Source organism: Cebus imitator, unplaced genomic scaffold, assembly GCF_001604975.1.
Source record: "Cebus imitator isolate Cc_AM_T3 unplaced genomic scaffold, Cebus_imitator-1.0 Scaffold773, whole genome shotgun sequence".
In the NCBI taxonomy this organism is placed as follows: domain Eukaryota; kingdom Metazoa; phylum Chordata; class Mammalia; order Primates; family Cebidae; genus Cebus; species Cebus imitator.
The window spans coordinates 343,739-371,134 of record NW_016108088.1 but is presented as its reverse complement, the minus strand read 5'-3'; the positions used below and the strand labels follow the sequence as shown (position 1 = coordinate 371,134).

Genomic DNA, 27,396 nt, shown 5'->3' with positions numbered 1-27,396 from the left:
CACCCCTGTGACTCCCCTTCCCCGTGCCCTCTCCCCTCCCCTCCACCTGGGCACCCCTGTGACTCCCCTTCCCAGCGCCCTCTCCTCTCCCCTCCTCTCTGTAGGAGCCTTGTGTGGTGACTTAGTCTAGGCTCACATTTCTCATCTGAGAAATGGGGCTGCCAGCCTCACCTGGAGGAGTTTCCTTGGAAATTAAAAGCAGGTGAGAATGGGGCACGGTGCTGCCAACCACAGCCATGGCCCTGCCCCCCCCTTACAGGTGCCAGACACTCCAGGTATTTCACACATGTTGTCTGAATCTTCCAACAATCTTTGAACTTAGATATTATCTCTCCCCATTGCACAGACCAGGAAACAGAGCAAGCAGTGGCTAAGGGCCCAGCTACCAAGCAGGTCTCTGCCCCACTGCGAGCCTGAGAGCCGATCTCCCACCTGGGCCTGGGGCCTGCCTCAGAGGCAGATCTGGGGCCAGACTTTGTGGAGGCGTTGGTACCTCCTCTCTGCCAGGGCACAGCAAAGCCATGGCCCCCAGCTGGACTTGTCTCCAGCTCTGCGTCAGCCCTAGGAGTGGGTGCTGATGACGTCCATCTTCATTTACTCTCCTGGTGCAAGGCCCCCAGCCCTGCAGAGGCCCCCCCACTGCGTCACCTGTCCCCCAAGGCACCATGTGCCCCCCACACCACACCAGGGTGCACACAGGATGTGCCCTGACTGGTAGGTTGGGCTCCTCCCAGGCTCCTGCACTGACGTGGGTCCGAGGTGCATTGTTTCAGGGACCAGCGCCTGCAGGCAGTGAGAAGGGGACTGTGATGGGGGCAAGCCTTTCCCTCGAGGGCAGGGCTTGGCCGCCATGGCTCTGCACATGGGAAGCAGCCCCATCGGGCCCTGGAAACCCTGACACAGTGCGAAAGCAGGGTCCCCTGGCACCCTCCCGACCAGCCCTTACCTGAGGTCGCCTCCGTTCATGATGGTCATCACCAGACAGAGGTCGGCTTTGGTTTCAAATGCATAGGCCAGAGACACAATGAACCTGTTGTGCACCTTCATCAGAATCTTCTTCTCCACCATAGCACCCTGAAAAGCGAGATGGTGCATCAGTGCTGGCTTTGAACAGGAAAGGGGCCAGGGGCATCGCAGAGACGGTGTGCCCATGGGCACGCCCACGGCACCCACAGCCACTAAACAGAGTTGCAAACACACTTTAAACGCAGCTTTCACAAAGCAATTGCAAAGGACTTCAAAACATGCCCGCACCCCTATTTCAGAAAATCAGACATGTGAATTCCTTCACATACAGGGGCTTCTGACCTTCTGGGCCAGCCTCCGGCAAGGGGCGGCTCAAGCCCAAGGCTGAGCAACACAGATGAGGACGACAGCAGCCTGGCCTGCCCAGCAATCCTGCAGCCACAGCCCCCTCCCATCCTGGCCCCGTGGCCTGGGCTCACAGACCAGCGCCTCCCAAACCACCTCACGACTCTGCTTCATTTTGTGTTTGAGACTCATGATGCTCCACTGAACAATGTGTAAGTGTGTGGATCAGGACAGCATGTCCCTCTTTGAAGAAGGAACTGCTGCTGGAGGAGGAGGCCCCTCTGTCTGCACTTCACGGGAGGTGTTCAGTTGATCTCAGTATGAAGTTCAGTTAGGTGACCGGAGTCAGGAGAAGAGACAAATTGTTGGGTTAAACTGACAGGTAGATGTGAATGGCATGGTGTGGGAATCAGATGTCAAGAAAGCTCATTTTAGAATCACCGCTACAAGCACGCGGCACAGCGACTCCCCTGAGTTCCACGGTGAGAACACCCGGGTGTTCTGGGGCCTCCGCCCAGCGCCACGGGCACCTGGCATTTCACCCTCACTCAGGGCTGAGGCCCTGCAGAGCCAGGGTGCACAGCAGCTGCTGCTTCACTCTGAGAGCTTCCCGTGCCCTCAACACAGCTGTGCAGTGGGGGAGAGCCCAAGAGCCACGTGGAGCCGAAGGGCAGGGGGCTGGCTCGGGAGATCACGTCCACACCCGGCATGGCTGCTGCACCTCGCCCTTAAGACCTATAAGCAGCTTCTGCTGATCCCGGCCCAGATGCCCTGTCTGACGCCAGCGGGCAGAGCGGATGAAACTTAGTGCCACCAGCATCCTGTCACTCACTCCCACCCCGAGAACAGCCACACTCGGGAAGCAGTTCCCGCACCCGGCGTCACGCCAGGCTCCGTCCGTCTCACATAAACGAGTCATCAGGGCGAGGCTGCCTCTGCTTGCCTCCATTCCTCCTGCGTTGTCTGCTCTGACGGGAGCCAGGGCCGGAAAGTCTTCCGCAGTCAGGGCAAAGAATCCGGAGACCCCCGCCCTCCGCTGCCGCCCCTGCGAGGCCCTTTCCCTCATACTTGAGGCTATTCTGTGGCTGGTGAAAAACTGAGGACCGAACGTGACACATCCCCTCCCAAAAACGTGGAGGCCACTCACCGAGGGAGACGGACGCGAACGGTCTCAGGGGTCCCGGCGGCGAGGCTGGCGTGCGTGCTCCCTTAGGCACCGGCTGCTGAGGGCGACCTGCGGCCCTCTCCACCCTGCGCCCCACCCCTGCCAGCTGGGCCGCGTGGCTCACCTGGTAGCCCTTCCTCTTCTTCAGCCGCTTCTTGTTCAGCTTCTTGCAGGCATACAGCTTGCCGGTGGCCTTCATCTGGCAGGCCGACACCTCCCCGAAGCCCCCTTTCCCCAGGACCCTGAAGTCCAGGAACCAGTCCTCCCCCATGGGCTGGGCTTCCAGCCACTTCCACTGCAGGAACCTCAGGAAGTGCAGACTGTCCAGGTACTCCTGGAAGGGGGCCTGGCTCAGGTGTGCCAGGGTGGCCTGGAGCAGAGGCTGGAAGAGCCTGTCTTGGCTCTCCACGGACCCTTCCTTACACTTGGTCACCGACCCCTCATCCAGAAAGCTGCAGAAGAGCTTAGCCTGGGGGTCCAGGTAGTGGGCCAGTATGGTCTTGGCCTTCTGCGGCCGGAGGTCATCGTCCACTGTGTCGTAGTCCTCGATGTCTTTCCAGAGCTCCAGGGCCGGCAGGTGCTTCTCCCCCGACTGCAGGAACTGCTGGAAGAGCTTCTTGCCGATGGGCTGCTCCAAGCACACGCTCTCGAACTCCAGGCTGAGGCTGGTGCGGAGGGACTCACACTTGGACAGCGGGGGCAGCTTGAGCTTGGCCAGGTACTTCTTGTCCCGGGAGGACTGGGAGCTGCTCCCGTCAAAGCTGCCTCGGGCAGCGATGAACGCAGAGTTGGCCACCACAGTCTCCAGGGACCCGAAATCCATCCCGGAGCTGGCTTCTTGCCCGCCTCAGACGCGAGGGCCCATTGGCCGAGGCCGAGCCAGCGGCACTCACAGCCAGAGCGGGCCTGACTGCTGCCCTTGGCCTGTGGCCCGTCCCTGCCCTCACTGGACGAGGGAGACGCCCTGGCCGTGCCGAGGGTGCCTGGGGACCACTGGGGACCCCTGGGAGTCCGGAGCTGACACAGCACCAGGCTAAATCCCAGCTGGGGTCACCGAGGACGCTTAGGAGTGGCAAGAAGGTGCTAGAAAAAGACAATCCCCTGAGCCGCTTGGAATCCGATTAGACATTCTGCCCAGCCCCTTCCTCCAAGGGGCCGCCTCGCTTTTCCCCTGAGAACAAACAACCCCCAGGTTTCTGGGGCCCGGGGCTGGAGAGGCACTCAAAGCTGTGTTCTGAGCTGCCCAGCCACTCCCAGCCTCAGCAGCTGGCCTCAGGCCTGCTGTTTCCTTGTGGGATGTGGGCCGGACGGGAGAGGCTGGTGCCAGAAGAAACCAATTTATGAAGGCTGTTTTCCCTGCTATATTTCATTTTTATTTTTAAGGAAATAGCAAGTGAGAAGAAAACCACCTGATAATAGGAATTTAGAGAGGAAACAACCCCACAGTGAACAGCTTCCTGGGGTGAACAGCTTTCTGTGGGGGACACCAGCGCTTATGGAGGGGTCAACTCCGGTCATGTTTCTTCTACTCACCTGGCGTTTGCAGGCAAGGCAGTATTGCCAAGAAACAGTTGCAGGTGACACCAGGACCAGGGAGCAGAAAATCCCCAGAGCTACACCAAACCAAGGCTCCACTCAGAGGGGCGCATGTGGAATCCACCTGAGACACACCTGGGACACAGCTGGGGAAACAACTGGGCACACCTGAGACAGCCGGAGCATACATGGGGCACACCTGGGGCACAACTGGGACACACCTGGAGTACACCTGGGGAACACTTGAAATACCTAAAATGCAGCTGGGGCACACTTGGGACCCACCTAGGACACACCTAGGGCAGCTGGGGCACACCTGGGACATACCTGGGGTACACCTGAGATAGCTGAGACTGCTGGGGCACACCTGGGGCACACCTGGGGGACAGCTGGGACACACCTGGGACACACCTGAGACAGCTGGAGCACACCTGGGCCATGCCTGAAACACCTAAAATGCAGCTGGGGCATACTTGGAACCCACCTAGGACACACCTGGGGCAGCTGGGGCACACCTGAGACACATCTGAGGCACATCAGGGCACACCTGGGACACACCTGGGGGAGAGGTGGGACACACCTGGGGCACACCTGGGGACTCCTGGGGGACAGCTAGGACACACCTGAGACAGCTGGGGCACACCTGGGACACACCTGGGACACACCTGCAGATGGTCGCACCAATAGGAATGTCAGCTTCGTGAGGGCATGGCCCTGCCTGTCTTATTCCAGCACACAGTAGGTACTCAATAAAGGTTTGGAGAAGAGTGAGGAGGAAGTGAGCAGGGTGTTGGGTCCAGCTCACACAGAGAAAAAGCAAAGGATCCCAAGAAAGGAAGAATGCCAGAGTGAGCAGAAGTTGAGACCGCCAGCCCACCCTGTTCTACACGGGAGAAAAGGCACCTGTGGGAGGGCACCAGGGCTGCACCTGGGTGCAGGGTCCTCTGTAGCAACCAAGGAGGCTGAAGTGAGGGCCTGCGGACGGAGCCAAGGTCCCTATGGCCTCCAGAGAGCTTCGGCAGGTGGATCGTGAGTAAATATTTGAGGTGAGTGATATTCCAGGAGCCCTGCAGGGGCCCAGCCCTGCCCTTCACAGCGGTGACCTTGGTGACCTTGGGCCGATCACTTTAACTCCTTCCTGCCGGCTCACCCATCAGGGCAACTGCAGAGCTTTGTGAAGTGAAGTCGCCTCTGCTGATGTCTCCCTGCCTGTCCTGGGCCACGCCTCAAACAGCTACGGACACAAATCGCCCGGAGACCTTGCTAAAATAAAAGGCTGCTTCAACGGGCCAAGATCGTGCACCTGTAACAAGTCCGCAGGTGGTGCGGATGCTGTGGTGATGCAGGGTCTGAGGAGGACAATTTCCCCTTGGACTGGGGCTGTTCCACGTGCGGTCATGTTGAGAAGCATTTGGTTAAACCAGGTTAAATATGTTAAACATGCCCCTCACAGGGCTTACTCAGTGACTTCAGAGTGAATGAACCTCTCAAAAGACAAGTACACAGTTTCCCAAATTCATTTGGCTCTGGAAATCCCTTTCTAATTAAACTATTTTGTGATAATTGTAGATTTACATGCAGTGTTAAAAAACAATGCCAAGTAGCAAGGATACTGACATCCATCCAGTGGAGGTGAAGGCCGCCTCCATCCGTGAGACCCTCCTGGGCCCCTCACAGATCGCACTCATGTTCCTCCAGCCTGTCCTTCTCAACACCCAGCAACCACGACTTCTCCAAGAACGCCATGTGAATGGAGTCAGACAGGATGTGGCCTTTTAGGGTCTGCATCTTTCACTCAGCACAGCCGTCCACGGGAATACCCCACACCCACACCTGGGTGTGTCAGCCACGCCCTCCTCACCTCCGAGTTGTGCTCCACGGAGGAGGCGCCACAGCCTGTTCCCGTTCACAGTTGAAGGACACCTGGGTCTTTCCCCATTCTAGTTATCATGAATAAAGGTGCTGTAAACATTATTAGAGTGTGGGCCTCTGTGTGAATACACGTTTCTATTTTTCTGGGGTAAATGCTGGGTCACACGGTAATTGCACCTTTAGTTTTGAAGGAACCCACAAGCTATTTTCTGGAGTGGCCGAGCCATTTTACATTCCCATCAGCGATGGCAAGCAGCTCCCCGCTCAGGATCCTCCCCAGGGTTTAGTGCTGCCACGGTCTTTTATTCGGGCCCTCCCGGCAGGTGTGCGGTGTTCCCATACGGTTTTAATTCACATTTCCCTAACGGTAGACGAACGCCTTTCCACGTGTTGCTTGCCATCTGTGCGTGCTCTTGGGTGACAGGTCTCTTCACGTCTTTTGACCGCGTTACAACTGGATTGTCTGCTTTCCTGTCATGAGTCTTGAGATTCTGTTGATACTAGATACTACTCCGCTGTCAGACACACGGTTTTCGAATATCCTCTCTCTCCCAGTGATAGCTTGCCTCTGCCTCCTTTCTATATGGGCTTTCATAGGGCAGAAGTTTTAAATTTTGTGGAATATAAATATTATGGATCGTGTTTTTGATGTTGTCTAGCCCTAGATCTTGAAGATTTTCTCCCATCTTTTTCCTAAAAGTTTTATAGTTTTACAATTTACATTTACGTTCATATCCACTCTGAGTCAATTTTTGTATAAGGTTTAAGAGGTTAAGGCTCTTTTTCCTCCCCCTTTGGCCAATGGATGTCCAATTGCTTCAGCACTGTTTGTTGAAAAGGCTGTTTTTGCTTCATTGAATTCCTTATGTGCTTTTGTCAGAAATCAGTTGCACATACTGCATGGGTCTACCTCTGGATCTTGTCTTCTGTTCCATTGATCCATGTGTCTCCCTCTGACCACAGTACACAATCTTGATTGCTGCAGATACATAATAAGCTTTGAGATTGGGTAGACTGAGTCCTCTCATTTTATTCTTGTTTTTCAAAAAATTTTTCAAAAATTGTTTTCAAAAAACCCTATGTTCAAAATAAGCAAGAAAATATTTACTTATTTCAGTTCCTTTGCTTTTCTATATAAATTTTAAAATAATCTTGTATGTATCTACCAAAAACATCATGCTTGGATTTTGATAGAAATTATGTTACACCCATATATCAACTCGGCGAGATTGATCTCTTTGTTGAGTCTTCCAAGCTATAAACATGGTGTGCGTCTCTGTTTATTCAATCTCTAATTTCTTTCATCAATATTACATGAGTTTCAGCATGCAAATCCTGTACATGTTTTGTTAGATTAACACCTAAATATTCCTCTTGGTTTTGAGCAAGCATAAATGGCATTGTGTGTTTGTTTTTTTGAGATGGAGTTTTGCTCTTTTTGCCCAGGCTGGAGTGCAATGGTGCAATCTTGGCTCACCGCAACCTCTGCCCTCCAGGTTCAAGCGATTCTCCTGCCTCAGCCTCCTGAGTAGCTGGGATTACAGGCATGTACCACCATACCCAGCTGATTTTGTATTTTTAGTAGATATGGGGTTTCTCCATGTTGATCAGGCTAGTCTCAAACTCCTGACCTCAGGTGATTCTCCTACCTCAGCCTCCCAAAGTGCTGGGATTACAGGCATGAGCCACTGTGCCCAGCCTGGCATTGTATTTTTAATTTTGGTATCCATATGCGTATTGCTAGTATATAGATGTACAGTGAATTTTCACACCTTCATGTCATATCCTGAGACCTTTTTAAACTCACTTATGAGCTGTAGGAGTTTTGTTATGGATTCTTTGAGATTTTCTACATATGCACTCATGTTAACTGCAAATAAAGACAGTTTTCTTTCTTCCTTCCTGATATGCATGCTTTTTATTTCCTCTTCTTGTTCATTGCTCTAGCTAGAACTTCCAGTACAATGTTGGATAAGAATGAGGGAGCCCTCTTCCCAGTGCTGGGGTAAAAAATTTCCATCTTTCACCATTGGGCACACTGTTGGCTGTGGGTTTTTTTTCAATGTTTTTAATCAAGTTGAATAGGCTTCCTTCTGCTCTTGGTTTGCTGAGAGCTTTTGACACATGGAAGCTGAATTTCATCAAATTCCTTTTCTTCACTGATTGATATGATCGTGTGTGTTTTTTTTCTTTCAGCCTGTTAATGTGGTGGATCACACTGATGGGGTTTCGAATACTGAGCCAGCCTTGCATTCCTGGAGTACATCCCACTTGGTCAAGGCATTTGCTTTTTATATTTTGTTGGATTCAATTTACCAATATTTTTTTTATGGTTTTTGCATCTATATTTATGAGGAATGTTGATCTGTAGTTTTCTATTTTTGTACTATCCTTGTCTAATTTTGGTATAAAGGTAACACTAGTCTCATGAGTTAGGAAACAGTTCCTCTTCTCCTATTTTCCAAAAGATGGTGAGAAATTCGTGTTAATTCTTTATTAAACATTTGGTATAATCGTCCCATGAAATCATCTGGGCCTAGAGGTTTCTTTATTGGGAGATTTTAAATTATGAACTCAGTTTTCTTAAAAGTTACAGGCTATTCACATTATCTATTTGAAATTGGGTGAATTGTGATTTTTGATGAAGCAGTCCATTATCTAAGTTGTAAAGTTTATGCACATAGAATTGCATGTAGTATTTCCTTCCTTATCTTTTCAATGTTTGCAGGGTCTGTAATGATAGCCCCTGTTTTATTCCTGCCATCGATCACCTCAGACTCCTCTCTGGCTACAAGCTAATTAATTTTATTGATCTTTTCAAAGAACCAGTCCTCTCGATTGCTTTTCCGTTTTCGAGTTCATCAGTTTGGGCTCTTATCTTTTAATTTCTTCCTTCTGCTTGTTTTTGTTGTTGTTTGTTTGCTTGCCTTTGCTTTGTTTTATTTGCTTTTCTTTTTCTTTCTAGGTTTGTGAGATGAGAGCTTAGGTTTTTTGAGACTTTTCCTCTTTTCCAAAATATGCATTTTTAGTGCTATAAATTTTCCTCTTAATACTGTTTTAACTATGTCCCATGAGTTTTATTTTTTTCTTCATTCGGTTCCATATATTTTTTAAATTTCCCTTGAAACTTTCTTTTTGATTCATAAGTTATTAGAAGTATGCTGTTCAGCTTTCCTATTTGGAGGAAGTTTTCCTGTTATCTTTGTTATTAATATCTAATTTGATTCAGTTGTGACCGGAGAACACACTCTGTATGATTTAAATTATTTAAATTTGCTAAGACTTCCTTTATGGCCCAAGATATGGCCTATCTTAATGTATATTTCATGGGGACTTAAAAAGAACGTGTGTTTCTGTTGAGTGGCCTACGAATGTCAATGACACCCTGTTGGTGGATGGTGCCAGGTTCTTCTATATCCATGCTGATTTTCTATTTGGTTGTTCTATCAATTGTTAAGAGAGAAGTGTTGAGATCTCCAACTACGACTGTGGATTTGTTTATTACTACTTTTGGTTCTAGCAGTTTGCTTTCCATATTTTGCAGCTTTCTAATTTTTCATTTGCTTCAAGATTGCTTGTAATTGCTATTCAAGCATTTTTATCATGGCTGCTTTAAAATTTTTCTCAGCTAATTCTAACATCTCTGTCACCTTGGTGTTGCATATATTGTCTTCTTTAATTCATTTTTTAGAATTTTTATTTTCTGTAAGTAGAAATGCCCAGGCTGGTCTGGAACTCCTGTTCTAAAATGATCTTGCCTCAGCCTCCCAAAGCTCAGGGATCACAAGGCATGAGCCATCATAACCAGCCTGTGTTAAGTCATTTTAAAATCTTGCTTGTTCTTTGTGTGATGAGTGGTTATCTACTGAAACCTGGACGTTTTCATATTATTTAATCCTTCTCTGTTTACTGGCTTTCTCTGACCCCACTTCAGCAGCAAAAGGGAGAGGCTTCTCCTTGTCCCCATCATGTAGGGCTGGAAGTCTAGGTTTCCCACTGGGAACCTGTGGGTGGGCTCCCGAGGACTGCTGGATGGGTGGGTAGGAGTCCTGGCTCTCCACTTGGTCTCCACTGACACCACAGTTGGGGGTGGCCTTGTCATGGTGTGATGGTCACAGTCCTCACTTTCCACTAGGCTGTGTCTGACACCACTCAGGTGGGGGAAGAGAGGGTGACAAGTGACCGCCAGAAGGGGGCGGGATTCTGGGCTCCCCTCATTGTCTGGCACCTAATTTTTATGGAGCACCTAGTTCTATGTTCTCATAGCATGCTGTGGGGAAACTGCCCTCTACCAAGGTCCCTGGCCCTCCTCCCCACACGTATGTGTCCAGAAGAAGGTCATTCTGATAACATGTGTACAGTTCAGCACATGCACCTGCTTCTGGAAATTCAGAGGCTACATTAGGAAGACTAAATTCAAAGATGTTTAGAAGGAATTCATACTGTTCATTTCAGGAGCATCTATACACTTCACAGACAGCAATTGCTGCATACAGATGTGGTCTGACCCCTGGCACTCGGGGGTCCCAGGGCCACAGGCTGTGAACAATTTGACTGTGGTCTACTGCCAGATCCTGTGTTTTTATTGCCCTAAAACTCCAAAGCCAAAATGGGTAAGATGTTAAAGAAAATGTGTAGGATGAGTCCACTGAGAAATTGTGGCCAGGCACAGTGGCTCACGCCTGTAATCCTAGCAATTTGGGAGGCTGAGGTGGGAGGATCACTTGATACCAGGAGTTCTAAACCAGTCTAGGCAACATAGGGAGACCCCATCTCTACCAAAAAAAAAAAAAAATTAAATAAATAAAAGTTAGAAATTAAAAAAATGAAAAAAATTATAGAAATGCAGGCTAAAATGACATCATTCCATTTGAATTTTAGGGTGATTATTTTGCAAACTCTAAATTATCTTTAAAAATTAAAGCAGCATAATGCCTAGAGGGCTTTTCTTTCTTCTAAGAAATGAATTTGGTTACACAGGTCCCTGAGAGGAACACCCTAGAGGTGACAGTGTGGGAAACCCAGCATGTCATTCTGGACACACAAGCCTCCTCATTTCAGTTGACTTCGATTTGTATTTGTCAAAACACCCCTGTGCACGTTCCATTCACCCCCTGCGTTCCCGTCAACCCCCTGAAGAGGTGCTTGCTGCAGCTGGCGGGTGGCCATGGCATTCACCACCCAAGACCCCTGTCTGCAGCAGCAAAGCCTCTGAGCCGGGATTCTGCAGGGCACCACAAAGCAAGACCGCCTGCCAGCTCTCCACATCCTGTGCTCCCCCCCAGGGTAAGGGGCTCAGGCAGAATCTCTGGTCAGAAGTGGGCAGTGATGACTTCATGGCCCCTGCCCTCGCCCTGTGACCCCAATGCACTGCCTAGACCCCCGGTGACCCCAATGTGCTGCCCAGGCTGAGCACCCCCCACCTGGACCCCTGCCTTACTTCCTCCCACCAGGATTGTTAGAAACGCAGTCTGCCCACCCCCACCCTCACCCAGGGCTCACTGGAGCTGAATCTGCATTCAACAGATGCTCAGGGCTCCTGGGAACTTCATTTCGGGGACCTATAGATTTAGGGGTTTATGTTTATAAATTCCTCTACAGACAAAATATACCCTAAAGGGCCCTCGGTGCCCCAGCCCTCTGGGGATCTAAGAGGACATTGCTGCTCTGGGTGAATCTGGGAGGCAGAGGAGCCCCCAGCACCCCTGCATTTCCTGCCAACTCAGCTCCAGCTGCCAGGCTCACCCTTCCACTGGGTGACCCAGAATCGGGGCGGCCACGGCTAGGGGCCCGCAAAGCCAGTGGCCCCTCACTCTTCTGCCTCACACCCTCCCAGGCCAGGGAGGCGGCCCCAGCTGGCTCAGCCCAAGGTCGAGGACACAGTGGGTCCAGGCCGGCCCTGCTCCAACCTTGATCTCCCTCCTGAAGGAGAGGAGGGAAGGGGCAGGGCCTGTGAGTGCTGCCCACTGGAAACGCACCCTTGCCGCTATCAGAGCAGGCAAAGCCGCAGCCAAGGGCACCCCAAGAGCAGCGGGGGGATGTGGAATGCAGTCCTGGTGACCCCTGGTGTTTGGGGAGGCGATGGCCAGCGCTGATAACTCGGCCCTGGAGCTCTCCCTGGGATCTGTTGCCCGCGATGCCTTTGACCTCTAGCAGAGGAAACTATAAAGCCCAGAGAAGGGCGTCTGGCCTCAGTCTGGACGCAGGGGGTGCAGGGAGCAGGTGGGAGGCTCCCAGGCCAGGGACGATGGCGGCGCTGCAGGAGAAGAAGACGTGCAGCCAGCGCATGGAGGAGTTCCAGCGCTACTGCTGGAACCCGGACACAGGGCAGATGCTGGGCCGCACCCTGTCCCGGTGGGGTACGTGCTGGGGGCGGCAGGTGGGCTGGGTGCATGGAGGGGCTGCTCTGAGAACGCGGCCTCCAGGTGAGCTCAGGAGGAGGGGAGCAGAGGGCCCCTGACAGTGAGACCCAGACGCTCCTGCCCAGAGAGTGTGGATGGGCTTCGGACAGGGCCTCACTTGCCTCCCCAGGAAAGTGAGGGTCCCCAGAGCATGTCAAAGGCTGAGTTGACCTGGCACCTGACTGCACAATGCCGCCCGTGGAGGGTGTCCACAGACTGGCCCCAAATTTCAGCCGTATGTCTGAGAACAGCATTTTGAAAGTATATTTCTAAACGGAATCATTTTTAAAAGAACATAAAAGGTGGCAATGGCAACTCCTTGGTCGCACAGATTCACTCAGTGACCTGAATCAGGGGCTTTCCCAAGACGCGGCGGCAGCCCCTCTTTCCAGGACACCACTGGCGTCCAGACGCGGAGGGGAGGTGGGACCGGCCTGGCTCAGCCTGTAGCACCTGCGCCTTGTGAGGTCCACCCTGCAGGGTCCTGTCCCTGTGACTGCGCACAGGCATGGACAGCCTGGCCCTCTTGGGAGGAAAGCAGATGCCTGGGCCTCCAAGGCCACACACGCGGTGGAAGCGTCTGCGCCTACATCCGGGAAACGCCCTCACCCCTCACGGAGGGTCTAGGGGAAGCACCCGCACGTCCCCACCTCCCTGAGGACCCCGAGCCTCAGGACGCAGCTGCACTGGCCCGCCAGGCACCACCCCCGGCTCCCAGGAAAGGCTGGGCCTTCCTCGGTCCCCATGGTGCCTGGCTCTGGGGGTCCCGGTGCTGAGGTGTGAATGCAGAGCTCCAGGCCCGCCCCACCTGCATGTGCAGCTGAGATGTGCTGGGAACACACTTGACACGTTGCCAAGCCTCCCACACACACCACAGTGCTGGTGAAGGCCGCAGCCCCCCCGGAGGCTCCTCAGTCTCAAAGGGCACCAGAGCCAGATGGAGCCATGGCATATTTAAAGTCAAACAAATACCCCGTTCCTGGAGAGGATGGGACCAGGAGCGGAGGGGCCTCCTGGATTGGAAGGGACCTGGGTGGAGGGGCCTCCTGGAGTGGAAGGGACCTGGGTGGAGGGGCCTCCTGGGCCAGGGGCAGGGCTGGGGGCTGTCGGCCATGCCCCTGGAAGCCCCATCTTTCGGGCCTTTCTAGATGCTGAGATTCCCTCGTGCCGCCTCCTGGCTGCAGGGCTACAGAGAACCTTCCAGAATGGTCTTACTGCCCAGTTAGTGGACGTGGCCTCCATTTGGGGATGAGAAAGTCTTAGGCCCCCAGGAAAACATAATTAAAGGGAAATGACAAAAGCAAAAGGAACAGGACACGTGATTCTTACAGAAGCGGGGGGTGTGGTAGAGGCAGAGGGAGCCGGCAGGAATGAGGCTCCCACTCTCCTCCCAACCCCTGCCCTGAACACCGTGGTGCAAGCGGGGGCCCAGGAAGTGCAGGGCGCACGGCCCACCCAAGCCTGGGCCCAGCCTGGCCAACCTCCAGCTCCTACCTGGAAGGCAGGGGCAAGCCGCCTGGTGGGTCTGAGACTCGCCATGGAGTGGGTCAGCAGCTGCCGGGGAGACGTGCCCTGCCCACGTCACCACCGTGCACCATGGGCCCCAAGGCAGACCCACAGGACCCGAAGTGGGGGGACGGAGACCCCTTCCTTCACAAGCATAGGTCTCTGGGGGCAGGTGGCCACATCAGATGGAAGCCATGTCAGGAGTGGCCTGGGGACACTGAGGCACACACCTGCAGGGCCAGTGCCAGGGAGGCGTCAGGCGTGATCCAGCAAGAGAACGGAACCCTCCGCTACCACCACAGCTGGCCCCGTGTTGCTGAGCCGGAAACCCAAAACCGGAACCTGAAGCCAAGTTGCTGGTGGCCACACGCCCACACCACACAAGAATGCCGTTGCCAGGGACAGCCACGGGGAAAGGAGGGACTTGGAGTGGATGCTGGGTGAGCAAGACTCAGGCCTGAGCCGAGTGCTGGACCTTGGCTTAGGGAAAAGGGACCCGGCCCGGGCCTGCACTGTCCCAACTCTCAGGAGAGGCCCGGCCAGAAAAGGACACCCTGTCCACAGGCCACAGCCTCCCATCGCAGCTCAGAGCTCTGGCCTCTTGGTCCCATGCTCCCTTGCTTCTCTCTGACTTGGTCCTGCCCTTTGGTTGTGTTTTGGGTCATTGGAGAATGACTCACTAAGCAGAATCCACCTCACATCACTAGAGAGAAGGAGGAGGCCCAGTTCATCACACTTTCCGGAAAGAGGAGAGCTGCAGTGAACACAAAGCCATCTTCGTCCCAGTGGTGTCTCCCTGAAAACGCCCTAAAAACACCTGCTGTCACACACACAAGCTAATTTCCAGAGATGGAGGCAGCATCCAGGCAGACACCTGTGTCCAGGAGCTGCGGTGGCTTCCATTCATTCTGACTCTGAGGGAGAAGCTCACACAGGAGAGTCTTAGAAGCAGAAGACACGAAGCTGCACCCTGAGCGGCCGGTGCCCACGGACACCCCTGCTGCTGAGCGGAGCCATCTCCCAGGGCCTCCCTGCCTTCCTTTCTCCTCCTGATGTCCTGTGGAAGCAGGGCCGGCCGTGCACTTCGAAGCTACACTACTGGTCACCATGGGCAGGATGGCACCTCTCTGCCTCAGTTTCCCTTCCTGTGATGGGGGAACCATAACTCCCCCCTCAGAGGGTCCTCAGTTCCTGCTGGAGCTGGGGTGCGGGCACATCCTTGGCCACATCTCAAACAGCGGCTGGAGTGAAGGCAGCCAGGAGCAAGGGCCTTGGGTCACAGGATTCTGCATGTGCGGACGTCCAGACAGGCAAAGCCAGAGGCAGAACGCAGCCGGTGGTGCAGGTCTGGGAGGGGAGCACAGTGACTGTTCATGGGGGCGGGGCTTCTGTTTTGGGGGATGAGAATGTTCTGGAACCAGACAGGGGAGATGGTCGCGCCTCATCACAGATGCGCTGAAGGCCACTGAATTGTGCTCGTTAAAACGGCTGAGGTGAATTTTGCACCCGCCTTGTGTCACAGTGTGGATCAGTCTGTACTACGTGGCCTTCTACGTGGTGATGACCGGGCTCTTCGCCCTGTGCCTCTATGTGCTCATGCAGACGGTCGACCCGTACACGCCGGACTACCAAGACCAGCTGCGGTCACCAGGTAGGCTTGGGGGACGCCACGCCCCGGAGACCCAGATGCCCCCACGCTGCGTCAGGCCGGGCTGCCCCCTCCGGGGCTCTGATGGTGTTCAGAGGGACCTGTGCCCCCCCCAGAAATGAAGCCCAGAGAAGCCAGCCCGGCAGTCCCAGGGTGGGCCGTATCCCCCAACAGGTGCCCCTGAGGGTGGCCTCCCGGCCCCCGAACTGGCTTTAAGAGCAGCCCCAGAGCACGAGTGGCCCCTCAACTTCTTTCCATGAGAAAAATGACTCCAAATTATATCCGACTTTGGCTTTAGTTTTAATTATGAAACAGAGGGTTTGTTTATAGACAAAGTTTCCCATCCACTTGCTGTGCTTGTATACGCACATGGAACGCTTCTGCAAGGACGCACGGGAAAGGAGCACGTCCGGAGACCAGCAGGAAAGAGACCTGCCGGTCACCTACACGTCAGCAGGGCGCGAGGTCAGAGGAACAGGCGTCCGAGTCGTCAGCGGCCGCAGGGCAGACAGGCCGGTCAGTGCGCAGAGCAAGTGCAGATTCGCCTTTTCCCTTAGGCCCTGCTGAAGGTTTTCATTTTAAACCGTGTCTAGATGTTACTCTAACAACATCCGTAAAACAGCCGCACCCAGTCTCAAACGTAAAGCCAGCTGCATCCACAGGGGACCTGCTAAGCAAACTGCAGGCTTCACACAATGAAACCTCGTTTATGGAAAGAATGAGGTAAGTTGACATGAAATGACAAAAAAAAAAAAGAGGCCCCAGTCGCACGGGAAACGGAAAGGCAAGTGGCGTGCGGGAGGCAGGTGGGTCCCGAGGACCTGCAGCAAACACGTTTCTGCACCTGTGTTTCTGCAGAAACAGCAAGGTGTTCAAGGATGTGCACTTGACAGTTCAGTGCATCCTGGTGTTGTTTGACAATTAACATGTTGTTAGGCTGCTTGTGTTCTTAACCAAAACCACTGAAGATTTTTTTAACGCCTGTTCAAATACAATCTTACGTAGAAACCCAGTTGCAGCCTCCCAATTAGTCGTCACCTGTCACAGAGCAGGCACCCGGTGGAGAGACCCGGCCGCTCCCCGACGGCAGTCAGCCAGGTTCCACACCCCAGGCAGAGCCTGGGCAACGCCCAGCAGGGCACCTGGGCCACATGCCAACCGTGCTGTCCTGGGGGTCCTGCTTTCATGTGCAGCAGACAAGCTTACTCCACTGAGGCTCCTGAGCTGCCGGAAAGACCCGGACCCCAGCCCTGGGCCACAGCCTCTGGCGTATCCTCAGCCACTTCAGAGCCGATGGCTTGGATGTGGTGAGCATTTGGAGACACTAAACCCAGAGTTCTCTCTCCAGGGGTAACCTTAAGGCCAGATGTTTATGGGGAGAAAGGCCTGGAAATTGTCTACAACGTTTCTGATAACAGAACCTGGGCAGACCTCACACACACTCTCCACACCTTCCTAGCAGGTAAGGTGTGAAATGGCTCCACAGCTTTGACTTTATTCTGTAAGAAACTCGCACTCAGGGCTCGAGGCCTTCCCGGGGGGCAGGCGGGAGTCAGGGCCAGGGCAGGGCAGTGCTGGCAGGTGCGTCCGTCCCACAGGCTACTCTCCAGCAGCCCAGGAGGACAGCATCAACTGCACCTCCGACCAGTACTTCTTCCAGGAGCGCTTCCTTGCTCCAAACCACACCAAGTTCTCCTGCAAATTCACGGCAGACATGCTGCAGAACTGCTCAGGCCTGGTGGATCCCGACTTCGGCTTTGAAGAAGGAAAGCCATGTTTTATTATTAAAATGAACAGGGTGAGTACTGAGGGTCTCCGTGCGCCCCTCCAACAGTGCGGTCAGGGTCTGACACACCCACACAAGGAGCACACATGTCCCGTCCGGGCCTGGCCCAAGCGGGGACGAGGACTCCGGCCTCACCGTCCTGTACCTTGGTTCAGCACGCACCCATCCTGTTTGGCTCTTAGATACAAATTTAAAACCGCTCATCAGACACCAGCACATAGCCAGCCCTCTGGAACATGTGGAACTGCTCGAATGGGGGTCTCCATGAGGCCAGGGCCCCTTCAGAGCGGCCAGAGACGCCAGGGCCGGGTAAAGGGGCCTCAGGTTTTAGAGCCAGGGCTGGGAGGGGTTTGGCACCTTCTAAAGCAGTCTTCCAACATGGAACCAGGGGACCCTTGGGGTGTGGGGAGGTGATCCCTGGCAGGGGGCTTAGGGCCACCACTCCATGGACCAACCAGCAGCTCTGCGCTGGGCCTCCGGGCAGCTGCGCTGTTCCTTTTCCTTTGAAGAGGCCGTACACGTGTGCCTACCACACCTCACAGGCCCCTTTGTCAGCTGGGGTCTCAGCACAGCCAGCATGGAGGGCCTGTGACAGGGGTCCCAGCAGGGTGTGGCAGCCACTGTGCCCATCTCATGGCAGCTGCCCCCCTTGGAGCATGGGAATGGATGGCTGGAGCTGGAGAAGCCAAGGAATGGGGTGTGGGGAAGGGGGCTGGAGACCGGAGTGGGCCAGAGAGAGGTTTCCAGAAGAGCTGCACAGAGCAGGAGGTGGACCCAGTCCTGCAGTGAGGCAGGGTGGCCTGGACACAGTTGGAGGGCTAAGACTGCCCCCCAGATCGGCCAGCCGCCAGCCGCCTCCTGCAGCCTGGGCCAAGCGGCCTGGCGATGGGTGGTGGGGGGAGGGTTGTGGCTCCGAATGATGAGTTAGTGACACCCATGAAGATTCCTCCAAGGGAAGCCACAAACCAGACAAGGGCCCTTCTCAGTCCCAGCCAGAAAGCCCAGGCTGGGGCCGGCCAGGTCCCAGCTCCATAGGTGGGCGCCGCTGCACCTCACATGGGAAGGGGGGGCACACTGACGATTTTCCCTTCTAGATCGTCAAGTTCCTCCCCAGCAACGGCTCGGCCCCCAGAGTGGACTGTGCCTTCCTGGTGAGTACAGCTGCTCGGCGGGCGGGGGTACCCCAGGAAAGGAGCTTGTCAGGGTCACGCTGGTCCACACTGGGCATGGCCTGCCTGGTTCTCTCCAGGAGTGTCGGCTGTTGGCCCAGTAAACCAGGCGTAAACATCACCTCAGCGAGTGAGGTGATGTTTTTCCACCATGGGGGGTAAAACCCAGCAAGGAAAATGGTGCTTTTTCCTTACTGTTTTCTTCCAAAATCATCTGGGCAGCACATCACCAGCACGTTGCAGAATGCCTGGCGGCGACGTGGAAAGGCCAGTGTACTTCTCCCAGTTCCGTTCTTTTTATTTGCTTGACAAAAACATGCCATCTCGCCAGCAGCTACAGCTGTTTAACTGTGTTTAGTATTCAGACTGCTAAGAGCTGGCACTGATCTCAGGCTAATTCCAGGCGTTTTTCAAAACTGCTTTTTAGGTCAACATTTTTTAAAACTAAATTTTTTAAATTAAATGTTTTCTAAGGTTTGCTTCCACCATTACACCCAAAGGCAAAGGTTTCACAGCGTGAGTCCGTCACTGCGTGGAGCCTTCCCACTCGGGTTTCTGCAGGAACCTCACTTCCCTCGAAGCCTCCACTCTTGGTCTGGGGGGCAGGGGTTTGCTTGTCCCACTCACACCAGCTCGCAACCCAGTGGGGCAAACCAGCACTTGCCACTTCACAGTGGCCATTCTCAAGTGTAGACGAGCAAGCAAATTCCCAGCTTCACCCACATAGGTCATCCTTCCAAGACTTCAAGTTACTAGAAGCACAAGTTGGAGGGGTCACCGGGCATTCTGGTGCTAACAAATTACATCCTTGCTGAGATCTCGGCACTGATTATAAACATTGAATCTGATTTACGCTCATTACGCAATAAAGTGTTTATGTAAGCACTTACATGGCACACGTGTGCACACACGCAGGCACACAGACACGGGCACACGCCAGCTCCCCTGACTCAGGCAGTGGCCTCTCCTCCCCAGGACCAGCCCCACGAGCTCGGCCAGCCGCTGCAGGTGGTGTATTACCCTCCCAATGGCACCTTCAGTCTGCACTACTTCCCCTACTATGGGAAGAAGGCCCAGGTAGGCTCCTTCCTCCCACGCTTCCCTCACCACACTTAGCGAAAGGAAAGCAATAGCAAAAAGGCGTGACTCAGCCAGTCCTGACTGTGGAACGGTCTGTGTGTTTCCCAAGCCCTGGTTCTTGTATCTACCTGGAAACATTCCTCACAAGCAACGTGAAAAAAGCAACTCTAACTCTTCTACTTTTTTTTTTTTTTTTTTTTTGAGAGAGGGTCTCACTCTGTCACCCAGGGTGGAGTGCAGCAGGGCAATCTTAGCTCACTACAGCCTCAACCTCCTTGGCTCAGGCAATCCTCCCACATCAGCCTCCTGAGAAGCTGGGACCACAGGCACACAGGACCATGCCCAGCTAATTTTTGTATTTTTTGTAGAGAAAGGGTCTCAGTATGTTCCCCAGGCTGGTCTCAAACTCCTGGGCTCAAGCAATCAGCCTGCCTCAGCCTCCCAAAGTGCTGGGATCACAGGCGTGAGCCACTGCACCCAGACTAATTTTTCTATCTCCCAGATCCTTTTAAACAACTGCATATCCACTTCAAAGCTTTTCCCCCATGCCAAATGCTTTACCTGTTTTATTTTTATGTTAACTATCATAATAGTGTGAAGCTGAACTTACTCTTGATATTGTCTGTGCCCTCCAGACCGGTCCTCCCCATTTTCAAGCAGGGAGGTGTTATCTCAGCAAATTCCAGGGCATGACCAGCCTCACCCAAAAGAGCTGCCTCTCTGTACCAGCCTGACTGTTGACACTTTCCTTGCTTAGTTTTCTCTCCTTAACTTCAGAGATTTTTGAAACACCTCTGCTTTCCGCACTCCCACTTCAGCCCCACTACAGCAACCCTCTGGTGGCAGCAAAGCTCCTCAACGTGCCCAGGAACACTCAGGTTGCCATCGTGTGCAAGGTCATGGCGGAGCACGTGACCTTCGACAACCCCCATGACCCGTATGAAGGGAAAGTGGAGTTCAAACTCAAGATTGTGAAGTGAACAGTGTGCGCAGGGCGCAGGGGTCCTGGGCACAGCCTGCGGGGTCGCTCACGGATGCCCTTCCTGCCGCATCATCCCAAAAACGGTTTAGAGCAGCAACGGCGCTGTCAGTGTGGGAACTCCAGAGAAGCGCCAACACGGGAAGGGCCTGCCCTCGAGCATCCGTTCTTCCTTACTGAATTCTCACCGTTTTTAGATGGAATTTGCTGCTATAAGAATGTCCAGCCAACACGGGAATGCCAAGGCAGCAACTGTCTAATTAACCAGATCATAAATCAATTTGCCTTTTCCTATGTAGACATCACTTTCTTACTATAATTTATTTTTCTATACTTCAATATGAACTGCCCCCACATTAATATAAAAACTATTGATACACTGATATGAAACACGGCTTACACTAATGACATTCTGAGTTCTTTCTTTTAAAATTGCAATTCCTAAGTTGTAAAATAAAATATATTAAAGTTACTGTATCTAAAAAAAAAAAAAAAGTCATGTGGTTCCTGATATGGGAGAAAAATTAACTAAAAAACAAATCCTTCCTTAAAAATCTCCATCTGAAAGTCTCAGTTCCAAGTCATGGAAATTACAAAAACCGTATTGGGGTGGGGTTGTCACCTAAAGACGCTCGCAGCTCCAGGAGGCAAACAGTGGGGAGTGAGGGTGTGGTCAGCCTGACAGGAGTTTAAAACCCAACTAGTTACAAACACTTCTCATTCACCAAGGACAAGTCTTTCCTCCAAATATAAATATAAATGTTAAGTTAGCAACTCTAATCCTCTTAAAAAACTGAAATGAGAACACTCTCCCAAACAAGCAAACGTGGCCTTGCTGAGGGCCACAGACTTCCCACCCAGACGGCAGTGTGAGGGCCGGGTCCCAATGCCATCACCAAAGGCCACGGGCTCCCCACCCAGATGGCAGTGTGAGGCTTGGGTCCCAATTTCACACACACAGCAGTGTGGCTATTAGTGCCCAAAGGGCTCAAGCACAAGCAACTGGCACATCGAAATCCAACACCCCAACAGACACAGAAAGTCCATGAAAAACGGTCTCTGAGGAAAGATTAAAAACCTCGTAGATGTGTTGTCAGGTTAACTAAATCAATGTACTGATGGAAGACAACATCTTCCACTGCCTACTCCATCAACAAGAAGCTGTCCGCAAACGTCTTGGCGCAGACGTGAGTTTACGTCACGGACGCGTGGCCACACGCACGGTCTGTGCTTCCGGAACAGAGGGCAGCTTGTATGCAGGTGACGCCGCTGGCTGGCGGAAGCATGGCTGCCATGGGATGTCTGAGATGGGGCGGTGGCCGGGCGTCGAGACACCAGCCCGGAAGACACGGTGCCCTTCGGCTTAGTCCCCGGTGCCTGTGGGAGGGGCAGGAGCCCAGGCCCATCCATCATGCTGGGCAGTGAAGATTCATAGAAAAAGAAGGAAATTTGGGGCTATGCACTGAACACTGAAGCCTGAGTTGTATTTTGCCTTTGAGAAGTCAGTGCAGAGTTCTTTCCGGAACCCGGGAAGCAGAAGTGCTTGACTCACCCGAGGGCAGCTTGGGAAAGGACGGCTGTGCCAGCCAGGTTGGCTGTGAGCCCAGGGTCCTCAAGGGCAGCGGCCCCACTCACCAGGGACACGGAAGGAAGCTGAACCGGGAGGCGGCCATGCTCCCAACCAGGAGTAAAACAGTGCTGCCAGGCACAGAAATGAGGTGGGCGGTGACCCCAGAACGTTCCAATGAACGCAGCCCTCAACTGTGTATTAAGAACAGGCAGGCTGACGTGTGGGAGACCTGGGTCACCTCGGAAAGGTCATGCCATGCTGAAGGTCAGAGGTCAGAGTGAGGCTACCTCAAAGTGATGGTGGAGCCAGGAGGGTTCATCCTACGAGACCCTCAAAGTCAACCCAGCTGGAACCAACATGCCTGCCGCATTCTCACGGCCACCCAGAGCCCCCATCTCCAGGCCCTCACAGAACCCTGGCCTCTGCCTCCCTCCCCAGGCTCTCCATGGACACTGGGCCCCATTCTTTCTTTAGGGGCAGGGTCTCTCTACACTGCCCAGGCTGGCCTTGAACTGGACTCCAGCAATATTGCCCACAGGGGCGCCCCCGTGCCCGGTCAGAGCCCCTTCCTCATGAAGCCAGGGGCTGCTCCCACCCCTACTCCTTCCGAATCAGCAGCCCCGAGTTTCAACTCCTTCCAAGGCTGGGAAGGAAGACAGGCACAGGAAGCTCGCCACGGAAGCCACCACACACACACAGGTGCTGGATGCACATGCGCCCACACGAAGCGCTCTGAGGCACGGCTGCCCGCTGTGTTATGTAAGTTCCACAACCCTCAAGATGCTTATGGTAAATCAGGATTAGGAAGAAAGGACACGTTTCCACCTCCTTCTGCAAAAGCGACTCTTGAAAAACTAGTCTTGTATTGGAACTTTCAGTGATTTATTTAGCCAACTCAAAGCACTCAGCTCTCCTTCCTACTTTGCAAAATGTCTTTCCAATTTTTCATTGTGGTAAAATATACATAAAATTTGCCGTCTTAAACATTTTTACGTGCGTGGTTCGGTGGTGTTGGGCACGTTCACAGGGTGCTGCAGGCGCCACCGCTGTCCCCCTCCAGACAGCTGAACCCTTCCAAAGGGAAGGCCCCTCCCCATGCAACGTTCACTCCCCACCCCTCTCCCTCAGCTCCTGGCAACCATTCAACTTCCTGTCTCCGTACGACTCTAAGTACCTCACATAAGCAAGTATTTGTCTTTTCATTTCTGGCATATTTCACTTAGTATAAAGTCACGGGGCATCCGTGTTGTAGTGTGACAGGATTTCCTTTCAAAGAATAAGATTCTGCTGTCCGTACACACCACACTTTGCCCACTCATCCACGGATGGACACTGCAGGTGCCTCCCGTGTGTAGCTGTCCTGCAGTGGTGCATGTGGATGTGGGTGTACAAACGTCTCTGGATAAACGCACTGAGCAGAATTGCCGTCCACGGGGTAATTCTATTTTTAATTCTGTGAAGAACAGCCATTCAGTTTTCCAAAGCGGCTGCCTCTTTACATCCCACCAATAGCGTCCAGGGCTCTGATTTCTCCATATCCTCATTGGTGCTTATTTTCTATTTCATAGTTTAATCTATGTTGCCTTCATGACAGTGACATTGAGCCCCTTTTCATGTTCTTATAAGCCAGTCATAGATTTTTCTTTGGAGAAATGCCTATCAGGTTGTTTTGTCATTGAGTTTTAAGAGTTCTCTATAGATCCTGGATATTAATCCCCTACCAGATACAGGAACTGCTTCTCCCATTCCATGGGGTCTCTTTCCACTCTGCTGACATTGTCTTCTGATGCAAGAAAGGTTTAGATTTTCATAAACTCCACATTGTTGATTTTTGCCTGTGCCTTTGGTGTCACATCCAAAAAAATCTCGGCCCAATCCAATGCCTTCCTGAAGCTTCTGCTGTTTTCTTCTTTTGTTTTTTGAGACAGAGTCTCACTCTGTCACCCACTGGAGTGCAGTGGTGCGATCTTGGCTCACTGCAACCTTCACTTTCTGGGTTCAAGCAATTCTCCTGCCTCAGCCTCCCGAGTAGCTGGGACTACAGGTGATACAATCTTGCCGGCTAGTTTTTTGTATTTTAGGTAGAAACAATACTAGATTTAGAATACTACCTTTTATAATTGCCCGCATATTTACCTTTACTAAGATCTTGATTTCTTCATTTGGCTTGAAGCATGTTGGCCAAGCTGGTCTCAAACTCCTGACCTCAAGTGATCTACCCACCTTGGCCCCCCAAAGTGCTGGGACTAGAGCAGTGAGCCACTGCACCCAGCCGCTCCACGTTTTCTTATAAGAGTTTGACCGTCTTAAGCTTTATATTCTGAAAAGACTGCCCTTTCCCTGCTGCATGGTCTTGGCTTCCTTGTCAAAAATCACTTGACCAAACATGTGAGGATCTTTGGCTGGGCTCTCTATTCTATTCCTTTAGTCTGTAGGTCTGTCATTAGAGATTTGTAGTTTTGAAACCAGAAGTGTGAGTCCTCTAGCTTTGTGCTTCAAGATTGTAGGGGTTGAGGTCACTTGAGATTCCGTATGAATTTTAGGATTTTATTTCTGAAAAACTAATCACTGGGACTTTGACAGGGATTGCATTTAATCTACAGATTAAGCTGGGTAGTGTTGACATCTCAACAATATTGTGTTCTAATACATTACCATGGGGTGCGTTTGCATTTGTTCATTTCTCTTAACTATGTCTTGTCATTTTCATTGTATAAGTCTTTCACCTCTGTGACCAAGTTAATTCCTAAGTATTTCATTATTTGATGCTATTGTAAATGGAATTATTTTCTTAATTTCCTTTTCAGATTTTCATTGTTAGTGTACAGAAACACAAGTGATTTTCCTGTTTACTTTACATCCCGTAAACTTTGCTAGTTCTAATAGTTTTTTAGTGGATTCTTTCAGATTTCCTGCATATAAGATCACATCACCAACAAATGGAGATGGTTTTACTTCTTCCCTTCAGATGTGAATGCCTTGTATTTCTTTTTCTCACATAACTGCTTCGCTAGTAACTTCCAATACTATGTTGAATAGAAAAGGCCAGGGTGGGCATCTCTGCCTTGCTCCTGATCTTAGAGGAAAAGCTTTCAGTCTTTCACCTTGATGTTCTCTCTCTGAGTTTTTCATATGTGACATTAACTATATTGAAGCAGTTTCATTCCTAGTTGGTTCTTTTTGTCATAAAAGGATGCTGAATTTTATGAAATACTTTTTCTACATCAATTGAGATGACTACACCTGAACACAGTGGCTCACACCTGTAATCCAAGGACTTTGGGAGGCCAAAGTGGGACGATCACTTGAGCCAGGAGTTCAAAACCAGCCTGGGCAACACAGAGACCCTGTCTGTGCAAAAAAATTAAAAATCAAAAAATTAGCCTGGCACCTGTCATTCCAGCTACTTGAGGGCATAGGATAGAAGCTGGAGCCCAGCAAGTTCCAGGCTGCAGGGAGGCACGATCATGCCACTGTAATCCACTCCAGGCGACAAAGCAAGATCTCATCCCTAATAAAAAAAAGCTTTTAATAAAATATTGAGATGATCATTTTTTTCATTCTGTTCATGTGTTTACTACAATTAATTTTATGTCAAAACATCTTTGCATTCCAAAAATAAATTCCACCAAGTCATGATGTATAATCTTCTAAATACGCTGCTCATATTTACACTGTATGATCTTTTAAATACGTTGCCAGTATTTTGTTGAGGATTTCTGCATCAATGCCCCTCAGGCATGTAGGTATTCTGTACTTGTGGTGTCTTTGACTTCGATATCGGGGTATTAATGGTGGCCTCACAGAATTAATCAGAACGTGTTCCCATCGCTTCAATTTTTTGGAAAAACTTGAGGACTGGAAAAACATTCTTCAAATGTTTGGTAGGATTCACCTGGGAAGCCACTAGGTTCAGAGTGAGATTTTAAAGGACTGATTCAATCTCCTTACTAGTCAAAGGTCTATTCGGACTTTTACTTATTTTGATTAAATCTGGGTAGGTTTTGTTTCTAGGAATTTGTCCATTTCATCTAGGTTTTTTAATTTGACATATAATTGTTCCTATTATTCTCTCATAATCCTTATTTCTGTAGAGCCACTAGAAATGTTCCCATTTTCATTTGATTTTAGCAATGTAAATATTTCTTAGTAAACCTAACTAAAAGTTTGCCACTTTATTCACCTAAGCACTTTTTGGTTTCTTGATCTCCATTGTTTTTCTGTTCTCTAATCTTGGCTCTGGTCTGATTTTTATTAAATTTTCTTCCTTCTACTCACTACCAGTTTAGTTTGATTTTTGTGGTGCCTGAACTTGTAAAGTTAGGCCGTTGATTTTGAGATCTTTCTTGTTTCTTAATGTAAGCGTTTATAGCTATAAATCTCTGTTATCACTGCTTTCGCCACATCTCATAAGTTGGTTTCCTCGAAGTATTTTGTAATCTTCCCTATGGTTTCTTCTTTCATTGTTTAGGCGTGCACTGGTTAATTTCCATAATTTTGTCAATTTTCCCGTTTTGTCATTGATTTCTAACTTCATCTCCTGCAGTCTGAAAAGATACTTGTCATGTTATCTATCTTGTTAAATCTACTGAGACTGAATCTGTATCTAGGAAAATGTCCCAGGGAAATCTGAGAAGAGAGTGTATGCTGTTGTTGGGGGGTGTTCTGTATATTCATGTCTGAGATCTAGTTGGCTTGTTGTATACTCTATTTCCTGACTTTTCTGTCTGGTTGAGAGTGCTATACTGAAATCTCCAACTATAATTAAAGAGCTATTTCTCACTTCAATTCTGTTAGTTTTTGCTTCATATGTCTTGATGGTCTGTCATTAGGGTGTCTAAATGTTTTTATGTTCTCAATGTATTGAAGCTTAATTTAACATATAATGTCCTTTGTCTTTTGTAATTTTTAAAATTTAGTCTATTTTGTCTGATATTACTGCTCTCTTCTGGAGACTATGTATATAGAACATCTGTTTCCCATGCTTTCACTTTAACCTATTCATCTCTGCACCTAAACTGAGTACTCTGAAGACAAAGTGTAGGTTGATCACATGCTTTTATCCACTGTCTTTTGGAGAATTTAATCCATTTACATTTAAAACAATTACTGATAAAGACTTGTTATTTTGCATATAATATGTGCAAAATATTTGGCATATATTTTTCCATATGCCCTATAGCTTTTTAGCTTTTTTTTGCCTCTCATTTCTTGAATCACTGTCTTAAGTTGGCTTCTTGTAGCTAATGTTTACATTCATTTCCCATTTCCTTTTCTGTAAATTCTACAGTGATTTTCTCTGCAGTGGTTGCATTTAACACCCTAAAGTTATAACACTTTAATCTGAATTTGTACCAGCTTACCTTCAATGGC

The 27,396-nt window shown here is 51.0% G+C and overlaps 2 protein-coding genes across 2 annotated transcripts in view; one reads left to right on the top strand and one right to left on the bottom strand.

The window, feature by feature from the left end:
- Positions 1 to 3,537, bottom strand: part of GRK1 (G protein-coupled receptor kinase 1) — an 18,708-nt gene extending 15,171 nt beyond the window's left edge. Inside the window, exons 1-2 of the mRNA XM_037735295.1 lie at positions 2,601 to 3,537; positions 947 to 1,074 (exon numbers count right to left, since the gene is read on the bottom strand). Of these exons, the coding sequence (XP_037591223.1) occupies positions 947 to 1,074; positions 2,601 to 3,299 (827 nt within the window). The 5' untranslated portion in view covers positions 3,300 to 3,537. The remainder of the gene's footprint in view (positions 1 to 946; positions 1,075 to 2,600) is intronic.
- Positions 3,538 to 12,083: 8,546 nt separating this feature from the next.
- Positions 12,084 to 20,927, top strand: ATP4B (ATPase H+/K+ transporting subunit beta). The gene is made up of 7 exons (XM_017519750.2): positions 12,084 to 12,243; positions 15,314 to 15,442; positions 16,788 to 16,901; positions 17,038 to 17,237; positions 18,320 to 18,376; positions 19,370 to 19,471; positions 20,293 to 20,927. Exons 1-7 carry the CDS (start codon positions 12,132 to 12,134, stop codon positions 20,452 to 20,454), a joined length of 876 nt encoding a protein of 291 aa, XP_017375239.1. The 5' UTR covers positions 12,084 to 12,131; the 3' UTR covers positions 20,455 to 20,927.
- The last annotated feature ends 6,469 nt before the right edge of the window (positions 20,928 to 27,396 follow it).